The sequence below is a fragment of the Podarcis tiliguerta genome, assembly GCF_965153285.1.
Source record: "Podarcis tiliguerta genome assembly, chromosome: 12".
NCBI lineage: Eukaryota > Metazoa > Chordata > Lepidosauria > Squamata > Lacertidae > Podarcis > Podarcis tiliguerta.
The window spans coordinates 17,594,423-17,619,253 of record NC_139545.1 but is presented as its reverse complement, the minus strand read 5'-3'; the positions used below and the strand labels follow the sequence as shown (position 1 = coordinate 17,619,253).

Below are 24,831 nucleotides of genomic sequence, written 5' to 3'. Positions count from 1 at the left end.
ATATCTTGCATTTGCTTGTTTCCCAGACCTCCCCACACCTCTTTGTATTCCAGTTCAATTTATTTATTCAGCAAATCCTTTCCCTCTTTACTTTTATCCTTATCTTGGTCTTAACATATTATAGCTGTAACTTTTCACCTGTTAACATTCCATTTTTGCATATTCTTTCATAGCATTATTGTGAAAAACCCCTTAACCTCAATCCAACATCATTCTAACATTCATTAATTTTGCAATATTTCTGTAGATAGTCTTTAAATTTCCTCCAATCTTCTTCCACCAACTCTTCTCCCTGGTCTCGGATTCTGCCGGTCATTTCCGCCAATTCCATATAGTCAATCACCTTCATCTGCCATCTGCCCTTCCACCTCTCGCCTCTGAGCTGATGGCAGTTCCCTGACAATTATTATTATTATGAGAATTTATATACCGCCCTCTACCCGGGTGTCTCAGGGCAGTTCACAGAATAAAATAAAGATATAAAATAACAAAATGCCTAATAAAAATAAAAACAGCAACCCAATAGCCCCCCCCCCCAAAAAAAAAACATTTTAAAAGGGCATAGGATGTAAATGGGATCAACCAAAGGCCTGGTTAAAAAGGAATGTTTTTGCCTGGTGTCTAAAGGTGTGTAATGAAGGCGCCAGGCAAACCTCCCTAGGGAGAGCATTCCACAGATGGGGAGACACAGCAGAGAAGGCCTGTTCTCATGTTGCCACTCTCTGGACCTCTTGAGGAGGAGGCACATGAAGAAGGGCCTCAGAAGGTGATCTCAGGCTCTGGGTAGGTTCATATGGAAAGAGGCGGTCCTTGAGGTATTGCAGTCCTGAGCCGTTAATTAATCGCTGAGCCCATATGGTATCCAAATTCATTATTTATAAAAAGGTACTAAGTTGGGCTAGAGTACAGTGCAGTGTGGCATGTTTCTGGTGGTTTCCAGGTCACCATGCTTGTGGGACTTGCTCCAAAACGTTGGTTGATTGCATGTCTAAGTGATTGCTTGTGTGATAGGTTCAATATATTGGCCTATCAATAGATTATTCTGATGCCTGCCAGCAAGTGAGGAGTTACATTTGCACCAGACATTGAGTAGCATGTTAGGCATCTGGGCCCACTGGAAACCCATGTACGTAACTCTTCGCCAAAACTCCCAAAAATTGCACTTCTCCAAATGTTGTGGCACAGTTCTCCAGCCAAATCATGTCTACAAAAAATGGGGTAAAGTATTAGCAAAAATTGCTTTGTAAGACTGTGTATATTAGGCAAAATTGCCAAAAAAAAAAAAAAAAGTCTATTAGGAGAAATTCACTTTAAAATGCTAATGAATTTTTCTGAGAACTTTTGTTCTTTTAAGTTGCAAACTGAAAGAACCGGCATCAAAGCATAGAGTTGGAATGGATCCCAAGGGTCATGTAGTTCCGACCTCCTGCAATGCAGGAAATCTCAACATGCAGTTGGTTCCCCATCCAACTTGAAACCATACCAGACCCTATTTAGCTTTGCAAATGTGCTAGAAGTTATATTGCTACAGAAATGTGAACTGAATTTAAGATTGGAAGAATGAGAATCTGAGGGAAATCAAAATGGACAAATTTGGCCATCCCTTCTACTCGCTAATCTGGTTCATACATAATACTAAACTAAGGTTTTGCATTATGTGCCCAAGCTCTGGACTCTTCTTCTGCCTTCTCTCTTCCGACATGACTGTGAGAAAGAGATTAGAAGCTTTTACTTCCATTTTCAAATAACCAGTTACAGTGGAACCTCGGTTCTCGAACGTCTCTGTTGACGAACGTTTCGGAACCCAAACGCCGAAAACCCAGAAGTAAATGCTTCTGTTTTCGAACGTGCATCAGAAGTCTAACAGCTTCCGCTGCATGTTTTTCAATTTTCTCAATTGAATTTGCCAACAGCCCTTTGTGCCTCGGTTTTTGAACGTTTTGGAAGATGAACAGTCTTCTGGAACGGATTATGTTCGAAAACTGAGGTTCCGATGTACTTTTTAATGTCCAAAGCCAGAGAAACTGTGGTTAGTTTAACTGTGATTTAGGGAGACTAACCAACTTCTACATTAATTATCCCGCATCGTTTCCTTAAACAACCATTTTTAAGCACCATTCTTAGTTTGGAGGAAACAAGTAGCCACAATGTATGGGAAATATTATGGAAGTGAAATCTTCTGATCTTCCGATCTTGTGACCTTGCACAGAGGGGGAAGATGGGGAAACATGCGAGCCTTGGGCTCACCCAAATGCATTCCCATAGCTCTGAAATGTGACTTTGCATGATAGCACAACACCATTGGACTAATGAAAATAAAGGCCACCCTTTTCCTCAGTTAGATCCCTATGGATTGTGTGAGTGAAAGCCTCACAGTCAACTAAGGCAGATAAGTGGTGCCGGCTTGCTTTAACACAGCTGGGGGTCCATTTCTTTTATTTTTCCCTTGCTTGCCCCTTTTTTCCCTGCAGCAATTCTCTGCAGCAAGAATTTTCGCTAACAGGCAGGCTGCGCTTTTCAAATCTCAGTGGGCCTTCTTCACATTCCCCAGAAATAGGACACATTTCAATCTCTTCCTATCATTAAAGTCTGCAGAGTGACTACAATTCGTGCACGGCCCTCTATAAGAGAGAAGCAGCCACCCAACCTGTAAACACGTTCCACTTTGAATGTTGAAGATTTGCCGCTTGCTTTCAATAACGCTGTGGACTTTGTGGAAGAGGGCTTTCGCTTACTTTTGTCTCATGACGTCGCTGTCTTCCAGTTCTGCTAACTGGAGGCGCACGGATGGGGCTTAATACCGCTTGGTAATTGTGTGTGCTGAGAAGTATGTGCTCTCGTAACCCCTCAGATCCTCTTAATGCTGTGGATAATTCAATCACACCCACAAAAAAATGACATTATTATAACATTAGGGCCTAGTGCAGATTAGTGAAAGACAGGAAATTATGGCGTGCAGGACCGAAATTCTATCTTTGGCTTTGCCATAGTGTGCGGAGGTGTGCTGAAGGCCCCTTGAAGAAAGCTGATTCATATATGTCCAGCTGGATATTCATTTGCATGGAGCAATGTAGATTTCATTTCAGTATTTTGGATACCGATCAGGAAAAGGAGATACTATTTGGTGTGGGTGCATTGCATTCTGGCACAGTTAATTAGGAGTGTGCCGTATTCTTAAGACCCACATAGGTTGTTCCTGAGGTGCCCTCAGCAGGAGCTGGTATTTAAGATACCAGAGCGCAACTTTTGATAACCCATCTATTCTCAGCAGCCGGAAGCATCATAGCCAGGCACTGGAGAAGACCAGTCAGGAGTAAGCATGGACCAATGGTATCAAAGAGTATGGGAAACAGCCTTATTAGAAAAACTCATAGGAGAAGACGCCTTCACCCCGGTATAGAATCATAGAGTTGGAAGAGACCACAAGGGCCATCGAGTCCAACCCCCTGCCAAGCAGGAAACACCATCAGAGCACTCCTGACATATGGTTGTCAAGCCTCTGCTTAAAGACCTCCAAAGAAGGAGACTCCACCACACTCCTTGGCAGCAAATTCCACTGTCAAACAGCTCTTACTGTCAGGAAGTTCTTCCTAATGTTTAGGTGGAATCTTCTTTCTTGTAGTTTGGATCCATTGCTCCGTATCCGCTTCTCTGGAGCAGCAGAAAACAACCTTTCTCCCTCCTCTATGTGACATCCTTTTATATATTTGAACATGGCTATCATATCACCCCTTAACCTCCTCTTCTCCAGGCTAAACATGCCCAGCTCCCTTAGCCGTTCCTCATAAGGCATCGTTTCCAGGCCTTTGACCATTTTGGTTGCCCTCCTCTGGACACGTTCCAGTTTGGTATGGTTCCCCTTTATCACATACACAGCCCAACAACACAACAACAAGAATCCACCGATAGCATACGAGTCAAGATGGCTAACCTGATCCGAAAACACACACATGCCCAGCTCACACACAAAGACAAATCTCACTGTAGCCAACCAAAGACAACCAACCACACCCTAAGCCACACCCCACCTCTCTCACCACCAAGGAAATACAACAAGTGAATAGTAAGAGAACCCACATGTGACGCTGACACAAAACCCCACACATACACTAAGTAGAATAGAAGCATTTCCACCCCACCTCACTCACCATTTCCCCCTCTCCCCCCGTTTTCTTTCTAACCTAACATTGTATGCAATACTAAAGCCTCACAACAAATGAAACTGATCTGTAGAAAATACAACTTGAGAAGGAGACAATGCATGTATTTTTGTAAACTAAGAAATCTTTAGTAAAAATATTTTTTTAAAAAAACCACAGCACAACTTTTAAATTTTTTAACCCTTGCTGTTATGTTTTTATATGTGTTGGAAGCTGCCTGGCTGGGGCAACCCATCCAGATGGGTGGGGTATAAACAATAAAAATTATTACTATTATTAACTTAGCCTTTAATAGCTCATGGAGTGCAAAAAAGGGCCAAAATACAGCAAAGATGCATTTGTTCAGCATGAAATCGCCACACTAAATGGATGTGGCAAAATTACCTCACAGGGACTTAACCATTTAAAAAAAAGTGTAAATTACAGTAGATTTCAGTCAAGGAGAAATGTGGAACCAACAAATACCATCTTTTTTTAAAATAAAACAAATGGTTAGCCTACAGAGTGCAGGATTTTGTTACTATAAAACACAATTACGTTATGGTTGTTTTATTTGTTTCGGCTGAAATAATTGCATCAGAGAAAAATGTGTTTGAGTTTCCTCTTTGAGGTGTTAAATACACCCTTTTGAAATGAATAAAACTTGATATATCCCCCTTGAAAATAGAGTGAATAGAAATATTTAATGAGCCGAAAGCTTCCTCTGATACAGTTCCTATAAATAATTTCTGAAAGGAATAAACTCATCTGGAAAAGCACTGGTATTAGAATTTCACAAATAATTATTACTATAGAAAGCCCAGACAAGTAGACATCCATAATTTGTAAATAATGAAAAGAAGTTTCTAGGCTCACGTGTGATTCTTGCACACGCTGCGTGAACTCTATAAAATGCTTAACTTGCAGTGATTTGTTTGTTGACAGTCCCTGGTGGTAGAAGACTTTCATCTTTTCTGTCTCTCTGAAAAATGGAGTTTTATGTTATTCTGTTTTTCTACCCAGAAGCACTATATGTTTAAAAAAGCGAAGGGGAGACTAATGGATTGAAAGGAAAAGCCATATAAAATGCAGAATGAGTCGTTGTCTTAGATTAAACACTGTGCAATCCTACACATGCTTACTCAGAAGTAAGTCCCATTAATGCCGCTTACTCAGAGGTTAAATGGGTATAGGATTGCAGCCTGAGGCTGTTGCTAGATCATTGGTTCATTTTTGGCAAAAACTGCATGTGGCTGAAATACTACTGTATTTTGAGCACTTGCTATCCTTCCCAGAGATTGGGTGAAGTTTATCATCTGATCTGGATCCTGGTGTCCCAAGATTTGTATACCTGCAGGAATATTTAGTATTTTCAGTCTTTTCACTTGGGGAGGGGAAGCAGTAACTGGATGAATGAGCTGCTGTTCAGAACTTTTATAATTGTGAACAACATGTCCTCTCTCTCTCAATTCCAGAAAACATCCTCTAGTGATTCTCTCTGCCCCCACTTCCCCCCATGGTAGGGCTTTAAGTCACTGGTTGTACACATGTAAACACAGATGCGCGCGCACGCACACACACATACACACACACTATTTTTGAAAAAAAAATTTTTTTAAATGTGCCTTGTAATGTTCTCTCTTGATGTTTATATTTTGACAGCATAATCCTATACATGTCTAGTAAAGGTAAAGGGACCCCTGACCATTAGGTCCAGTTGTGGCTGACTCTGGGGTTGCAGCACTCATCCCACTTTATTGGCCGAGGGAGTCAGCGTATAGCTTCTGGGTCATGTGGCCAGCATGTGCACAGCAGTGCACAGAAACACTGTTTACCTTCCCGCCAGAGCGGTACCTATTTATCTACTTGCACTGGCATGCTTTCAGACTGCTAGGTTGGCAGGAGCAGGGACCAAGCAACGGGAGCTCACCCCATCACGGGGATTTGAACCGCCAACCTTCTGATTAGCAAGTCCTAGGCTCTGTGGTTTATCCCACAGTGCCACCAGCGTCCCACCTTACATGTCTACTCAGAAGTAAATCTAATAGCTCAGTCGGTAGACCATGAGACTCTTATTCTCAGGGTTGTGGGTTTTAGCCCCACTATGGGCAAAAAATTCCTGCATGACCCTTGGGGTCCCTTCCAACTAAATAATTATTCTATGATTCTGTGATTCTAATGGCTTTCAATGGAATTTATTTCTAGGTAGATAGGCACTGGATTATAGCCCAAGTTATGCAATGGTATAGTCATCTTGAGCTCATTGTGAAAAGGTGGGTTTATAAGCCTTTTATTTAAAAAAAAAAATTAGTTGCTGCAATCACATTTCGGAGTTTTGGTGATTTTTTTTTTTAAGGGACATAAAAATAATGAAAAACATGTAAGTAGAAAAATAGGGGTTTGAAATGCAAAGCCACTTTTTAATATTTATTTATTTAGCTCCTAAAATTTATATACTGCTTGATAATCAAAGAATCAAAGCTTACAAAAACAATAAGTTTGTTGCTTAAAAAATTTACAACTCCAGTTTAAAGCTTACAGAAGGTTAAAATCGCAGTAGAGCAGGCTAAAACAAATAAAAACTCATATATATTTCTAAAGACCTTGCTAAGCTTGTCTAAATAAGAATATGTTTCGCAGGCGACAAAAAGAATACAGTGATATCAAGAGGCGAGGAGTTCCAAAGTTTCGTTGCTGCCACACTAAACGACTGAGTTCTTGCAGACGTGGTGTGGGTATTTATGTGGCACCTGCCCAAGTGCCGATTCTGCCAACTGAGTGGGCAGATATGGGGCACCTATTCATCTACAAATTTCTAAAGCTTTTATGTTTTACAAAGCGATTGTCATTATAGCAGGTGATGGACAGTGGCAGATAGATGGTGGGACAATCTTAGGCGAGAGGCGGACATTTCACAGGGTGAGAGAGAAAGGAAAAGCCAGTTCCCAAGTTGAGAGTTGGAAGGGTTTGCCATTTTCTTTGGGTAAGGGGGTGGATGGGATTAACGGCTAGTTTTGTACACTGAGAAGTGTTCCACTACTGATTTCTTCCTTATTTTTCAGAAGACTGCTTTGTTGTGTTTTATAGTTGCACCGGAGACATTCACTTCCGTTATGAGCAATTTTGCAGGGGCTGAGTTGTGGCGTTTATTACATTGTGTATGATTTTATATGCTGCCTGGTAGGCCTTGCTCATTATGAATTATGTACAGTTATGTTACCATGTTTGGCTTATTGCGTGTTAAGATCCCAAGACCTCCCCCAATAAATAAAGACACAATTGACACGGAATTTAGTTTAAGGTTATTGGCATAATTTTGGCCACAACTTTATTGATTACAGATTGTGAGTGGTTTGCTTAGGCATTGGTTCATGACTAGTTGCACCTGAGCTCAGCAGGGCAGCATTGACACCTTGACTCTGGGAAAACATCCTGGGGGAGCATTGGACCAAATTCAGACTCAGGCTCACCCCAGATGCTCCCAGGGGCTCTGGCGTGGCCCTAACCCCTGGAAAGGGATCGGACAAAAGCAAGGAAAGCCCCTAGATTCTTTTAACGGAATGGATGGAGGATGGATGGTGGCTAACAGATTGAGGTTGAATCCTGACAAGACAGAAGTACTGTTTTGGGGGGGATGGAGGCAGGCAGGTGTGTGGGACTCCCTGGTCTTGAATGGGGTAACTGTGCCCCTGAAGGACTAGGTACGCAGCCTGGGAGTCATTTGGACTTGCAACTGTCCATGGAGGCACAGGTCAATTCTGTGTCCAGGGCAGCTGTCTACCAGCTCCACCTGGTACGCAGGCTGAGACCCTATCTGCCCGCAGCCTGTCTTGCCAGAGTGGTGCATGCTCTGGTTATCTCTCGCTTGGACTACTGCAATGCGCTCTATGTGGGGCTACCTTTGAAGGTGACCCGGAAAAAACAACTAATCCAGAATGCGGCAGCTAGACTGGTGACTGGGAGTACATTTCTGAGCACAATTCAAAGTGTTGGTGCTGACCTTTAAAGCCCTAAACGGCCTCGGTCCAGGATACATGAAGGACCGTCTCCACCCCCATCATTCTGCCCGGACGTTGAGGTCCAGCGCCGAGGGCTTTCTGGTGGTTCCCTCACTGCGAGAAGCCAAGTTACAGGAAACCAGGCAGAGGGCCTTCTTGGTAGCAGCACCCGCCCTGTGGAATCCCCTCCCACCAGATGTCAAAGAGAAAACCAACTACCAGACTTTTAGAACACATCTGAAGGCAGCCCTGTGTAGGGAAGCTTTTAAAGTTTGATGCATTATTGTATTTTAATATTTTGTTGGAAGCTGCCCAGAGTGGCTGGGAAAGCTCAACCAGATGGGTGGGGTATAAATAAGAAATTATTATTATAAATTATTATTACCCTAGCATTGGAGCGGCAGGCACAGCCTCACCACATCCCAGGTTACCTCAAGGTTAAACAAGCATTTCGTTCAGAATATAGGGATCATTGGTTCTTGCAACCACCGATAAAAACTTTGCCACTGCTAAGGTTCTAGCATTTGTCTGGTCTTCCAATAGGAACCTGACATAGTGAGCCTCTGATTTTCCCGGGAAAGGTACCAGCAAGGGTAGTATCAGTTCAGCCCTGGCTTGCTCATATTTTGCACAGTGCAACAAAATATGTTTTATGGAATCAATGTCTTGAGCACACGAGCAAAGTCTGTCCTGGTAGGGAACTCCTCTCAACCTGCCATCCAACACTGCAGATGGAAAGACGTTTAGTATTTATATCAAATTGAGAGATGTCCAGCTAACCAGTTCCACTAGCTCAGGGACTTTCAGATGTGCAGTGGAATTTCTCTATCCTCTTCCCTTCCCTGTGTGTGTGCCCCATAAACCTTTTCCAGAGGATTAGGGTAGGGGAACAGATTTAGGGGTTGCACACAGAGAGGGGGGGGGGAATTTCCTTTGCACACCTGCAAGTCCTTGTGTTAGCAGATGTGTTGCGTTGGATATTGCCCCTTTGTTTGTTAAGTTCTACCCTATTTTGACAAAGACCAATATCTAAACCTTAAAAATACAATAAAACAAACAACAACATATTTCAGTGGAGATCTGACAGCTGGCAGGCATATTTTGGGAGAAATTCTGGAGTTACTTTCCCCATTATTTCCATTTTGAAACACATTCTCTCTTGAATATTGTCTTAAGCTGCAATGTGGGACCCATTTAGATTGGTTGAAGCTAATTGAAGTGGGTGAGATTTAAGCAGCTGAACTGAGTGCAGGATTATAGCCTTGGTTAATGACTGCGAGTACTGCATCAAATCACCAAAGTGACAGGCAGCTATATCCATGCACTTTTTTTCTAGAAAAAGAGGTGCAGGAATTCCCACTCTTTTTTTGACAGACAACCCTAAATTGGTGATCGGGGGGGGGGGGGGCAAAGTTGTTGAGTTCTGGGCGTTGTGCCGCTATACAGTTACCAGTATGCTGCAAAGAGGTGGTGGAACTCTGTTCCAGTGAGTTCCAGATGAAAAGAAGCCATGACTATACCTGCAAAGGAGTAGAGTAAGTGAATTTAAGACAGTGTGTTTCACCTTTGTCCCAAGTACCTGAGCCATTTGGAATAATCCTCTAGTTAACTAGTTTGTTTTTTTTTTTTTTTTTAATAATATTTTTATTAATTTACAACAAAATAAAACAAACAAATAAAAATCATTCACATTTCATATTTCAATCTCTTAGTTCTCAATTTTTGACTTCCCTCAGCTTTTCCGCAAATCTTTCGTAGCCATATTTAATTTTTCGCATTTCCTCTTTTACCCATTGCCATTGAGTATATTTTTCCTTCACCTTCCTTTAGACAATGTCTCTCAAATAATCAAATAGTCACAGTGCTCTTTTAAAACCTTCTAGCGTTATTTGTCCATCACTTAGGCTCTCCAGATATTTAACAAATTTCCCCCAGTTTTCTGTAAACTTTTGGTCTCTTAGGTACCTAATCTTTCCAGTCATCTTATCCAGTTCAGCATAGTCTAACAACTTAGATCTCCATTCTTCGAGTGTTGGTATTTCTTGTTGTTTCCACCTCTGCGCCAGTAGCATTCTTGCTGCAGTTACTGCATATTGGAAAAATTTACTGTCCTTCCTCTTAATTTCATTTCCTAAAATACCGAGCAGAAAGATCTCTGGTCTCTTTGAAAAAGTATACTTCAAAATCTTCTTCAATTCATTATATATCAGTTCCCAGAATTCTTTCACTCTCTTACATTCCCACCACATATGATAGAAGGAGCCCACATTTTCTTTACATTTCCAACACTTATTACAGGTCTTATACATTTTAGCCAGTTTTACCGGTGTGATATACCACCTGTAAAACATTTTCATCATATTCTCTTTCAGTGACATGCATGCAGTAAATTTTAAATTCTCTTTCCACAATTTTTCCCACTCTGCCAATTGTATATTATAACCAAAGTCTCTGGCCCAGTGGATCATAACCGACTTTACCTCTTCATCTTTTAAATTCCATTCTAGCAACAGATTATACATTTTTGAGAGGGTTTTAACCTCGTTATTGACTATTTCAGACTGAAATGTCGAGTCTTTATCCGTATAACCCCATTCTCTTACATCTTTCCTAAACATTTCGTTCACCTGATAGTAATGCAGCCAATCATAAACATATTTTTTGACTTGTTCATATGGTTTCATCTTCCATTTTCCTCCTTCTTTCATAAGCAATTGGCTATATGTCGCCCAGTCACCTCTCATATTAGTTCTTTTGACACTCATGACCTCTAATGGTGATAACCAGTGTGGTACTTTAGGTTCTAATAGGTTTTTGTACCTATCCCAGACTTCTATTAGTGGACCTCGGAAGATGTGGTCTCCAAAACCTTTATGTACTTTTTTCTTATCCTTCCACAGATACGCATGCCAACCAAATCTATTATCGTAACCTTCTAGGTCTAACAGTTCCTTATTCTCTAATTTTATCCATTCTTTCAACCAGCAAAGACATGATGCCTCATAGTATAATTTCAAATCCGGCAGGGCAAAGCCTCCTCTTTGTCTTATATCTGTTAGTAATTTATATTGTATTCTCGGCTTTTTGCCCTGCCATATATATCTTGAGATCATTCTTTGCCAGTCTTTAAATAGGCTAATCCCCTTAATTATGGGGATAGTCTGGAACAAAAATAACATTCTTGGCAATACGTTCATTTTAATTATTGAAATTCTTCCCCAGAATGAGAATTTCATTCTTCCCCACACTTCCAGGTCCTTTTTGATTGCGTTCCACACTGGTACATAGTTATTTTGAAATAGATCAATATTTTTCGGAGTTAGCCATATTCCCAAATATTTCACCTTTTTAACCGCCTCTATCTCCAGTTGTTGTTGCATTATTTCGACTTCGCTTTGATCCGTATTCTTTACAATCATTTTGGTTTTTTTCTTATTTAATTTAAAACCTGCCACTTCTCCAAACTTATCCATCTCCTCTACCACCTCCTTGGCCGAAGTTGTTGGCTCCTCTATTGTAACCACTAGGTCATCTGCGAATGCTTTGATTTTATATTCATTTTGCCCAATCGTTACCCCTTTTATGTTTTCATTTTGTCTTATCGAATTCAGAAGGACTTCTAGCACCGTTATAAATAATAGTGGTGAAAGTGGGCATCCTTGTCTTGTTCCTTTAGAGATTTTCAATTCTTCGGTAATAACGTTGTTTATTATAAGTTTAGCTCTTTGTTCTGTATAAATTGCCTTTATTCCATTGAAGAAATCTTCACCAATATCCATATGTTCCAGATTTCTCAACATAAAGTCCCAAGCTATATTGTCGAATGCTTTTTCTGCATCCACAAACATCATCATTGCTTGTTTATCAATCCTGACAGACAGATATTCCATTAAGTTAATTACATTTCTTATATTATCTTTCATCTGTCTGCCTGGAAGGAAACCAGCTTGGTCTTTGTGGATATAGTCTCGTAGTGTTCTTTTCAGTCTTTTCGCAAGTATCCCTGCGAATATCTTATAGTCTGTATTCAACAATGATATTGGTCTGTAATTTTTAACTTGGGTTAAATCTGAGTCCTGTTTTGGTAAGAATGTAATAAATGCTTCTTTCCAGGTTTCCGGGATGTCTCTTTCTTTTAGTATGTTGTTCATAACTTCTTTCAACGGCGATAATACAATATGTTTCATTTCTTTATAATATCCTGCGGTGAATCCATCTGGCCCTGGAGCTTTCCCCCTTTTCAAATCTTTTATAACTTCCTTTATTTCCTCCTCTTCTATTGGGGTATTTAACCACTGTTTTTTCTCAGTCGGGATCTTCTGCACCTTTTTCTCTTTTAGGTATCTCTCGATTTTTCTCAAGTTGTTTTTCTCTTTCTTCTTATATAATCCTCTATAATAGTCCAAAAACCCTTTTCTGATCTCTTTCGGATTGACTATCTCTTCTCCTTCCACCATAATTTTATTTATTGTACTTTGTTCTTTCCTTTTTTTAATTTGCCATGCCAACCATTTGCCGGATTTATTCGCATGTTCAAAGTTGTTTTGTCTCAGTCTTTTGATATTCCATTCAACCTCTTTGTTTATTATCATTGCAAATTGACTTTGTAATATTTTAATGTTTTCTCTTGCCTTTATGTTGTTCGGGTGCCTAATTAATTTCTGTTCATTATCCATTATTTGCTTCAGGATTTCTTTTTTCTTCTTTTCCTTATTTTTGTTCTTGATTGAATTCTGTTGAATAAAGAATCCTCTCATTACTGCTTTGCTTGCGTCCCAGACAACATTAATTTTTGTCCCTTTATTGCAATTATCCACAAAATATTCTGTCAATTTCTTCTGTGCTTTTTCTATTACCTCCTGATCATCTAGTAGATAGTCATTCATCCTCCATCTGAAGGATCTTTCTTCATAACCTTTCAATTCGAATTTTATTGGACTATGGTCTGAGATCACCTTCGGTTGAATCTCAATTTGTTGGGTTCTTGGAGTGAGTTCTGTTGATATCCAAATTTGATCGATTCTAGACATCGACTGGTTCGGTTCCGAATAATAAGTGAATTGTTTATCTAGTGGGTATCTAAGTCTCCAAATGTCTATCAGATTCAAATTTTTAATCATCGAAAAAAAAAGATTTTGGTAGTTTCCCTTCCTTGCTTATTCCTTCTCTGTGTCTATCCATTTCTAGTGAAACCACTCCATTCATATCTCCCATTATTATTATTTTTTGATCCATATATTCAAATAGTTTTTCTTCCAAAGTTTTATAGAACTCAGTTTTATTTCCATTAGGTGCATAGATCCCGACTATAATTAAATTTTCTCCTTGCCATTTGATTCTAACCGCAATTATCCTCCCGTCTTCATCCTTAAATATTTGTTGGGCTTCAATTTTATTGTTAATATAGATGACCACCCCTCTTTTCTTTTGTTTATCTGAAGATATAAATTCATTTCCCAATCTTTTGTTAATCAGTATCTTTTTCTGTCTTCTTGCCACGTGTGTTTCTTGTAAGCAAATTATATCTAAGTGTTTCTTCTTCAAAAATTGTTCAATTCTGTTCCTCTTTTTTTTATCGTTCATTCCGTTGATGTTCCAATTCCATATTTTCAGCGCCATATCTCTGAATTTTTAATTTTAATAATTTTTATTAATTTTACAATTTGGCTTCTTCTTCTTCTTCTTCCTCTTCTTCTTCATCCGTTTTCTTCTCCTTTTCTCCTTCCTCTTCCTCTTCTGATTCGCCTGTTGCTCCTTCATCCACTCCTTTATCCTCTTCTTTCTCTGGTTTCAGCTCTTTATATTTTCTCAGGAATTTTCCCATTTCTTCCAGACTCGTCAATCTGTGTCTCTTGCCTTTGTATGCAAATGTTATCCCTTCTGGGAATTCCCATCTGAAGTCAATCTTGTTCTTTTTCAGTGTCTGAACCAGTGATTTGTAAATATCTCTTCGTTTAAGTAGTCTAATCGGAACATCTTTAAATATAATTATGTAGTTTCCATTTATGTTCAGTCTTTTTTCTCTGTTCTTCTGCAGAATTGTATTCCTCATGTCTCTATCTTTGAATGTAATTAAACAATCTCCTACAAATTTTCTTGCTTTCGTTGATTTCACTCTCATTCTGAATGCATTTTGGACCGTTTTTGCCATTTCTTCGGTTGGAATCTCTAACCACTGTGCTAGCTCTGAAATCAATTTATCTTTTATATTCTCTCCTTGTGTTTCTGGTACCGATCTCAATCTTAAATTCACTTCTCTCTGCCTCAGTTCATTCATAGCAATTAGGTCTTTCATGTCTTCCTGTGCTTTGCTTAATTCTCTCATTTCCATTTTAATTTTTTCCTCTTCCTTTCTAACATCTTTCATTTCCATTTTTGTCTTCTTCATTCCTTCCTCCAAAGATTGCGTCCTTTTAACCACCTCTTTCAGTTGTCCTCTCAATTCCTTTACTGTCTCGTCTATTTTTTTGTCCACATTTCCAATTTTATTATCTACATTTTCTAATTTTGTTTCCAAATTATTCTGGCTTTGTTTAATGTCCGCAAACATTTTTAGAATCTCTGTCTTAAACTCTGTTTCCTGTTTGGACCCCTTTCTATCCGATGGTGTCCCTTCCGCCCCCTTCTTCCCCGGATTTGACATTATATCTCAGTTTATGGCCCAAAATACCAATAATTATTTCGAAACAATAAATTTAAATCCAATAATTATAAGACAGAAAAAGAAACACAGAAATTTTTAAATTTCCTGAATTTTAGTTCATCAATAGTTCATCAGTTGTCCATTTTCTTCTTGCCTCCAATCAGGCTAATCCTTTTAGATAGTGCAAATTATAAATTGAAAATTATAAATTGAAATAAATTATCTTCTTGCCTCCATTCAGGCTAATCCATTTTAGATAAAGCTGCCTCTTCCTGCCTCTGCTCAGGCTAATCCACTTTTAGGACCAGAACAATTTCATAAAGCCTTCAATTCCGGGGGTCCAGTTGGAGTCAGATCAACAATTTTAGTAAAAGACAAAAACAATCCAATCAAATTAGTCAATCGGTACCACAAGGCACTTCACACTGGAGCCAAAAAGTATTAGAGTTTTTCAGAAAGTCCAAAAAATGCCAAACGCGGCAAGGATTCCAAAAAAACAAGAAGGGAAATAAAAGCAAATTGCTATTTCTTTATTCGCCACCAGAGGGTGTAGCACATTGTAATGACGCAGTTATCAGAGCAGGTAAATTTTCTAAAATTTAGTAGTTATTTTAACTTATTCCCCTACAAAAAGAAGTCTCTTGGAAGCAAAGTCTATTGTTTTAACAGTCCCAACTTCCCAGTCCGTAGGTATTAATAACTTTATCCGTTTAATTATGTTGTAGAAAATGCTTAGTAAATAATAATGGCGACGGGGGCTTCTCTTCCGTTCCACTGTCTGTCGTTGCCTTCAAAAGAATAAAGTCGCGGAAGCACCCCTTTGCGAAAAAATAAAAGTCCCACCTCAGTAAAACAGAAAGCCTCTTTTTTAAATTAATGTTTGTCTTCTGTTCCCCCCTTATTTCCAATTGCTTAAAACTTTTGAATGTTTCCGAGTACCTTATGGGGGAAAAGGAACAGCAACCGCCAGGGTGACTCACATTCCTTTGTTGCCGCTCTGCCCGTAGCGCTGCGTCCTTGTCGATTTCGGCTGCCGGCTGAACTCGGAGGATATTAACTTTTACTCCCCGGGACTTCCTTGTTCTTTCCTTATACCTTGTTGTTCACTTTGATGTCGGTGCCGGGTTTTCAATAATTTTGAGAGCGAAGCGCTTCCCCGGCAAGCTCGGGGCTTCGCTATTTGGAGGTAGTTAATGGCGTCCCTCGACCCGCTGGTCCGCTCCGCCGTTCTCTTCACTTCTTACGAAGCTACCTGACGGCCGGGCGAACCGCTTCTGGTACCGCCGGGAACCTGACCTTCTGGACTCCCACCAGAGGTGCTTTTCGGGGGTTACTGCACCCTGTAACCCCCCTGTCCCTCCAAAATAGCCTGGGATTCCCCTCCCGGAGAAATCCCCGCTTGCGACGAGGTCGCGCTCCACCGGAAGTCCTAGTTAACTAGTTTGTAGAACTAGGCTTTAGGAATATCCAGTGAAAGGACACAGGAGACCGCAGGTTAAATTACCGATCAAGTTAAATTGCCACACAGTCATGAAATCCACTTGTCATTGGCATAGTAACTGGAAATAATTCTGGGAAGTCAATGAAATTTAGAAACAGAGTTAAGCATTTGGTTCCCATTGATCTCAGTAGGAACTTAGTATGTTGAATCCAGAGAGAATTATGCGTACTAACTCTTGCAAAAGCAATATTGCATGACGTTAAAATAATGGGAAACAGGGGTGCACCTTAGTCTGGTCTGACTAGGAAAGGGCAGATTAGCCCATTTCTGTTTCATGTCAGTCCTGCATACAGGCAGTTTAAGGTCTAGACCCTTTAATGACTTTAAAAGATATGAAAAAACTTAATCTAAATTATAAAGTGTGTACAAACTGCCTTCACCGGTACTACTTCTATAACACTTTTTTGTATGCTTTCCAATACAGTTTCCCTAAAATACAATTTTTTGTGCATACTTACCTGAAACCAAACTGGCTCACAAAATTCAGAGACGTATGGGATCTGATTGACAACGGTGTTCTGATCCATGGTCCAAGAAAGCAGAATAGGTTTGCTTGCTTTAAAATGCAAACCCTATGATCTTCTCTTCCATCTGCTGTCTAAGTCTTTATGATAAGGTGGGAAATAAAACTTTAGCAGTAATCTCCAAGCGCTTGCTCCCAAGCAGTCTTGAATTTAATGAGAGAAACCTCATATTTTCTAATTACCAATAATTATCTTAAAACAGATCTTCTGTGAATACTCTATGTGTGCATCCCAAATCATGGTTTGAGCACAGAATCATTCACCCAGCTATTTAAAGGGGGGTAGGGTGGAATTGTGTATGTTGTCGCATTGCTTCCTATTATAACAAGATTATGTTGCAATCTTCTTACTGGTAATTATTGCAGCATATTATTCTCCTTTCACATGTAACCAGTACATATTTCTGTGCTTATTTGCCAAGGCATTTGCCTTTTATTTTTACTTCCAAATTGCTTAACTTGTTGGAGGCCTTGGAAATCTAATTACTCCTGTATCGGTAGCATAACCAGATTAAAAAACAACAACCACGTTCCCCCATGACATTTCTGAACAAGACATCAATCAAACTTTGCTGGCTGAGGAATATTGCTTCAGTAAGCCTTGTTCCATATATTAACTTTTAATGTGAAATATCAGGGCAAGGATGGATTGGTTTTTATAATTATTGTAGATAATTATTTAAGATAATGCAACTCCTACGTCTTGGTGCATATTTTAGCAACAATATTTTCTGGACAAAAAAGTATTGTGAATTGCCAATAGATTATGGAAGCAACGTACAGGCAACATTTACATGTGTTCAGTTGATGCATGACTGCGCACATGTGTATCATAGTGACTCAGAAGTGGCCAGATCAGGGCAGGGGTGTGGACATGATGAGGACAAGGCATAATGAGCTTATATACACTCAACTGTTGCATGTGATGACCTGGAACGCAACTCCCATGCAATTGGGGGGTTGCTTGTATAATATAATATAATAAACCATGCAAAATCTTAAACTAACAACTTAGAAATCAATAATTCTTAAAATATCAGCAGCAAATTTATTGTGCTAGCCATTGGCCTTGACAACTTCTAAATACCTTGGTTTTCGAGCAGCTTAGTTCTTGAACGCTTTGGCTCCTGAACGATCGAAACCTGGAAGTGAATGCTCTGGTTTTCAAACGTTCTTTTGGAAGCTGAACATCCGACGGGGCTTCTGCGGCTTCCGATTGGCTGCAGGAGCTTCCTGTCAGTGACAGTGAATGAAGGTCAAGAGAGAGAGGCTGACATTCAACTCAACTCCTACTCAGAACAGACCTATTGAGGTTTATGGACTTGACTAGATGTCTGTGAAATTTCAAACTGAAAATCTGCACATGTGCACACACAAACATGGTGATACGAGAATACAGAGTTAAATATTGTTAGTTTTAGAGGTGTTTTTTTAAAAAAAGAACAAACAAACAAACCATGGTTAGTATTAAAAATTAGCAGGCCAGCTCTGTTATGCATTATGCCATTCCATGCTATCTGCATGTAGATTCCCATTGTGTAATGCCCTTTTGGTATCTCTGCGTGACAAGAATTAAAATTGCATCGCTTGCAATGATGAGAAGAGCCATATCCCCAAAGACAAATTACAGCGCCAGACATCCAAGCAAGAAAAATTGGTTATCAGATGTTATTGTTCCATTTATGACCAATTATCAGAACTTGGGGTCTTGGCCGCTGCAATTAATTATTAACTTGTATTTAGGAAAAACTTGTCGTATTTTTCGCTCCATATGACACATTTTTTTCCTCCTAAAAAGTAAGGGGAAATGTCTGTGCGTCTTATGGAGCGGATGTGTGGTCCGTGGAGCCGAATCGCCTGAGTGCAGGGGCAAAAATCGGATCGTGCGTCACGGAGGAGGGAAGGCTGTAGAGAGGAGGCTGTTGGGGTTCCTGTATCGGGCATTTTGGGGTGTGTGTGGAGTCATGTTGCTGCATGGGAGAGTGTGTGGTTAAAGGGGGCATTTGGGCATTTGAGTGTCCTTGTGTGTGGATCCCCTCGATCGCTGTACGGCACCCCAAGGCTACCGTCTGTTCACCATTCCTAATTATTGTAGCGCCTTCCTAAGGATTCAATTGCGACTCCTATTTTGTTTTGAGTTCCTTGCCGCGTACAGTTTTAACTGGGCGGTTAAAGTCAGCCTCTGCTCCCCTCCTTTTGTTCTTGTCCCTTTCTGGCAGGAAGTGCACAGCTGCAGTGAATTCCTTTCCTGCCCTCTGCCTCAGGGTCTTACTGCCCACCCTCTTGTGCTTTCGGTTGCTGTGTTTGCTCGGATCGGGCCAGCGGTGGCCCATTCCCCTTGCTCAACACTTCTGCTTGCTGCGAGGTGATGCGGCTAGGAAGCAATTAGCAGGAGGACACGATCCTTTCCCCTTCCGTTGCTCAGCGCCGGCCGCGGCCGCGTCACCTCGCAGCAAGCAGACGCGCTGAGCAAGGAGGCTGGTGGCAGACAAAGGTAACAAAGAGCAGGGAAATCCCCTGCCCTCATGGCATGCAGAGGTGAAGGGATCGTATCCTTCCTGCTAATTCCTTCCTAGCTGCACTGTGCACAAGCTCCAGCCCACTCGGATCAGCTTCCAGTGGCTAGGAGCGCAACCGACGGCTGCCACCGCCGCCTCTCCATGCTCTGGTGCTGTTGCTTCTGTGGCGTCCAGGGAAGCATGCTAGGGTCGCACAGGCAGCCCAAAAACATGCAGGTGGGAGAGAGAGAGAGAGATGGATTAGGGGGGTGGGGTGGGATGAGAGAACTTTTGCCTCCCTTTCCTCCCTTCCCCTTAAACCCCTCTCCTGCATCATTAACCACCTCCTCCACACACTCCACACGCACCACTTGTCCCTTCAGTGTTTTTCCTTCCCTCCCCACTTAAAACTCCTCTCCTACAACATTTGATTCAGAATATTTCTCCCCCCCCCTTGTTTTCCTCCTCTAAAAACTAGGTGCGTCTTATGGTCAGGTGCGTCTTATGAAGCGAAAAGTGCGGTTTGTCCAATTAATTTGGATGCACCGTTGCATTGACATTTAAATGTTTTATTGCTATGGACAATAAGTACTGCTATGAATACTTCCTTGGGCACCAGGTGTGTGAGGCCTGTTGACCTGGAGCAATGAACAGGATGGGGCATGTGTAGGTTAAACATGACCACAACTTTATTGGTTGCAGAATATCAGGATTTTGCACAGGACAGAGCAAGGATCCTATTTTTGGGAAGCCCACCTGCTGGCCAATGTCTCTCCTAATCTGTGTGCTGGGTAGCCCTGAGGGCAGAGTCAGCCTTGCCCATGAGAAGGACTGAAGCAGACATCTTGGGTGGTGAAATCCCACAATGCATTGCCTTTGCTGGTACCATACTACCAGCCACTTCCAGGGCCGCACATCAGCTGCTGCTACTGCTTCCGGCGAGATGCCACTGAAGATTAAGCTAACGGCCACATTCTATAAGTACATTATCATATACATTGTATGAAGAGCTTTCACACACAGAACAAAGATTGGGCATCATTATGCTTTGGAGGTTTTTGCTAATGCAGAATCCTGCAACTTGCCTTTTGACCAGGACAGGACTTATTCTGGCTCCCTACTGGCTTCCAGACACAATTCAGAGTGCTGACAATGACCTTTGAGTTGCTACATGGTTTGGGGCAGGGGTGGCCAATGTGGTCCCCTCCCAGATGTTGCTGGACTCCAACTCCCATCAGCCCCAGACAGCCTCTTCCAGAAGAAGAAAAAATATAAGCCCTTTTTGTGGAATTCCAGCTTTCACTTCTATCAGAATTGTGTCCGGCCACTTCTCTCTTTGTGTTTCAGTGTCTATTTAAAAACGGGGAGGGCATTTAGCATTGGCTGAAGGTTTCTTGATTTAATTTTATGGTACGCAGTTATTTGGTTTTAAGTGCATTTTTAGACTATTGATTTTTAGAAATAGCTTTTAATTTTGTTTCGATGGTGATTTTTGATTGTACCTTTCTTAGCACATCTTTTGTGGCAATGGCATGGTGCTAAGTCAAGAAATAAATGCAATCTGGCGACCTTCCAAGTTCTCATATTTCGAGAGGGAGGAAAAAATCCCTCCATTCACACCAGTCATAATTTTACAAACCTCCACAATGTTCTCTTCCCTTAGTCACCATTTCCACCCCAAAAATCTAAAAATCCTTCCATGCGCAATTGCACACAAATCAATGCGGTGTGTTCTGAAAACAGGCATCCCCTTGGGCTGGCTGCTGAAAGTCTCCCATATGTTCCACTCTGGCATTGCCAATTTCAGAGAGTGGTCCATTCTGTGTCTTGGAAAATCACCCATTCATCTCATTTAACCAAGGGAAAAAACACAGGTTTAGCCTGATCTAATCAACAGTCAGAAAAAAACCATCTTTGTTTGCCTTGACATCCCCCAAATCTGCCACTGTAATTGGTCTCTTTGTTGATTATCAAAGTGCAAGCATAGAAAATTAACCACCTTTGTAAGGGTAGCTTTTGAAGGTCAGGTGAGAAATGCAAATACAGCATGCAGGGCATTACCATACAATATTGTTTGTGCTGCACTTTTCAGGAGCACTTAAGTCTCCTTTTCTTTTAAGTATGCTTGACAACTGGTTCAGGTTTTAAACAACAATAAAATGAACATCCCTATTTCTCTCCCCGCCCTCCCCCCCCAAACTTTTGTTTTTCAGGTATGGAAAAATTGTATCCACAAAAGCAATTCTAGACAAAAACACGAATCAGTGCAAAGGTAAGTGCCAAAAGTCCTCCCTACAAATTCTACATCAGATTGATTGGTGTTTGTGCTGCAAAAGTTCAGACTCTGGCGGTGCAATCAACATAATGTACAATATATTGAAAACATGTTTAATAATGCTGCGGCTTCGAGTTCTACTTCCAGTAACATTGCTCATTAATTTTTTTCATTAACAAACAAAATGAAAATCACAAATCAGAACAACTATCAAATTGCTTCGGCAGCAAAGTAAATTACCTCCTAACCACACAGTGTCATCTGATTTGAACAATATTATCGGTGATGCAAATTGATTTCCTATGTAAAAATTGGAAACTCTTGGGAAAGCTTTCCCAAGCAAATCCTCATTCTGCTTTTCTCTCTTTTGATATCTTGTGCTCCGTTCTTATAAGAAAATGTTAACTGTGGCCCAACTGCATCACTTCTGAAATAGTGGCATAGTGGAATAAAAATGAATCTGTGTAGCTCTTGCAGTTTATTTTCATTTAATGGCTAATGCTTTAAAATATGTTTTGTCGTTTAAATGAATCTGAATGCAGAGTGCATCAGTGTGGCATAGTATGGTTGCCTGCATAATATTTTTATTCCTACATATTTTGTGTTTTTTTTTTCTTGATATGCAAAATATACTTATGGCAGGGAGTGGTGAACTTGGGCCTAGGGGCTGAATTTGGCCTTCCAGGCTTCTCTGTCTCGCCCTAAAAAATCACCCCAGGCCATTCCCCTCACGTGTCCTTTTCTACACCATCCCCAAGTGCTTTTGCCCTGGTAGCCGTGTGTCCTTGAACTCCCTCTTGCTTGCCTGCATGGGTGAATTTGTGTGTGGAAAGCTACAGGGAGGTGAAACTTTGCACGACTGGAATGCGGTCCGCTGCTGAGAAACAAGAGCCATGTCTGTTACTCTGTCTACTTTTTCATCTGCCCTCCCGCCCTAGAGAGCCAGTGTGGTGTAGTGGTTAAGAGCTGTAGTCTCGTAATCTGGGGAACCGGGTTCGCGTCTCCGCTCCTCCACATGCAGCTGCTGGGTGACCTTGGGCCAGTCACACTTCTTTGAAGTCTCTCAGCCCCACTCACCTCACAGAGTGTTTGTTGTGGGGGAGGAAGGGAAAGGAGAATGTTAGCCGCTTTGAGACTCCTTAAAGGGAGTGAAAGGCGGGATATCAAATCCAAACTCTTCTCCTTCTTCTTCTCCTCCTCCTCCTTCTTCTCCTTCTTCTTCTTCTTCTTCTTCTTCTTCTTCTTCTTCTTCTTCTTCTTCCTAGAAAGGTTGGTTATGAGGAGAAGCTGCCCTTGGCCTGAACCCCCCCACACACATATCCTACCCCTATTCTAAAGCGTAATAATGGCATTTGTAATTGATTTATCAACACATTGTCTCTTTTGTGGTGAGATGTTTCACCGGAGTTCCGACTCTTGCAGCGCAGTTTACATCTTTATACCATAAAATATTCATTTTGCACGTCCGGTATCCACCATTAATCTTCTGTTTGGGAACCGTTGCTCAGACAGAAATAACAAGTGTGGATTATAGTCTTAACTTGTTAGGGTGCCAGATATCAAGGAGTAGCGGCGGCTTTGAGTGACATGTTTTGCACTTCCACCACAATTATTTCAAATCTGACGCCATCGTGGTTCAGGTCCCGTTTGGAATGGGCTCGAGTCTTCTCTGGCCTTCCTTGCCCATCCCCTTTCTCAAGACCCTACCTTACTAAGTCAACGGGAACAGCCGTGCAGAGAGGCCTTGACTCTCACAAGTGTTATTGACAGCGCCCCATGGAGCAGCATAGATGGGGCACCGATGTTCTTCCTGTGCCTCTTTCTCCTTCTGGCAATTGCCCGTCACATGCTGTGTTCAGAAGCTGGGAGAGCAGCAGGGCTCCACCTACCTCTCCACAAGGTCTGCTACTGCTTCTTGACATTGCTCACTGAAATAAGGAGGTCGGGACAATATCATTTCCAGAAGTTAAATCAAGCAACATGGGGACTGCGTTTCCGATGCCTCTCTGTTTCATTGTGTGTTGAATCCTTTTGTGTGACAATCCAGGCCACTGGGAGGTTGTTGAGAAGCCATCTCATCATCCTTTGGCGAGTTCTGCGTTTGGAAAAAAGCAGGTAGCAGGGAGGGTTTCTGCCATGTTTGGGAACACGATAGGTCTCTGCTTGGAATAGAGCGAAGTTCACATGAGATGTTGTGGTTCAGATCCAAAGTGGGAATTAACTTATTGAGGTGGGTCCCTCCTAAATCAAGCTGAGGGGATGGAGGCTGGACCAACACTGGATTTCAGGCCCAAAGTACATGGGGTGTCAGGGAAGTCTTGAATTTTTAAATTCAGGCCTGCATTTCAATTACAGTGGTACCTCGGGTTACAAACACTTTAGGTTACAGACTCCGCTACCCCTGAAGTAGTACCTCAGGTTAAGAACTTTACCTCAGGATGAGAACAGAAATTGCACTGCGACAGCGAGAGGCCCCATTAGCTAAAGCGGTACCTCAGGTTAAGAACAGTTTCAGGTTAAGAATGGACCTCCGGAACGAATTACCGGTAAGTTCGTAGCCAGAGGTACCACTGTATATCTAAAATGGAAGGTAGCACACAAGTGAAAAATGTGTGTCCAGTGGAGTCTTTCTCGCTTCAGCTATGTCATTCTTGCTTTGGACTTTTAATATGGGTTCCTGGTTAGTAAAGAGGACTCTGCAGGATGAGCTACAGCAAACATGGTTCCCCCTATGCTGCGGGTCCAAATTCTCATCAGCCTGCGCTGCCAGCGTTCAGGGATGATGGGAGTTGTAGTCGAACAGCATGTGAGAGGGCAGGGGTAAGTATGATGAGTGAACAAAAGTCTGCACAATCCTTTTGGTCATTTAAATTGCAGCATCTCCTTGTTAGACTAAATTGAGTTGGACCCACAATTTGGAGGCACGGGTCTGCATGCTAAATCAGTTGTGGTGTATTCTCAAAACAGAATCACCTGCATCTTCAGCATCTTAAAGGCAGCCTTACTGGCGTTGGACTGAGCAGTGGGTGATAATGACGTAAAGGTTACTGTGCGTAGTCAAAAGCTTTTGAGAACCTTGGGTTTTTGATAGCCTTGTAATTTCTGATCAGAGTAGCATTTCACATTAGCTTCACTGTCTTATCTTCGCTTTTTGATCTCATTATACTACCTACACACATCCTTTCCCCCCTGGAAATCTTTCCAAATTACTTCAGTTATCATGATGTAATTCTCTAGTGAGGATGTGAGAGGAG

At 41.3% G+C, this 24,831-nt stretch overlaps 1 protein-coding gene across 10 annotated transcripts in view; it reads left to right on the top strand.

Moving 5' to 3' along the window:
* The window catches only part of RBMS3 (RNA binding motif single stranded interacting protein 3), a gene marked incomplete at its 3' end in the record, with an annotated part of 742,271 nt that overhangs the window by 397,910 nt on the left and 319,530 nt on the right, over positions 1 to 24,831 (top strand). For all 10 annotated transcript variants that reach the window (XM_083405003.1, XM_083405001.1, XM_083405007.1 and 7 more), the window contains one exon: positions 21,516 to 21,574. In XM_083405003.1, the coding sequence (XP_083261129.1) occupies positions 21,516 to 21,574 (59 nt within the window). The remainder of the gene's footprint in view (positions 1 to 21,515; positions 21,575 to 24,831) is intronic.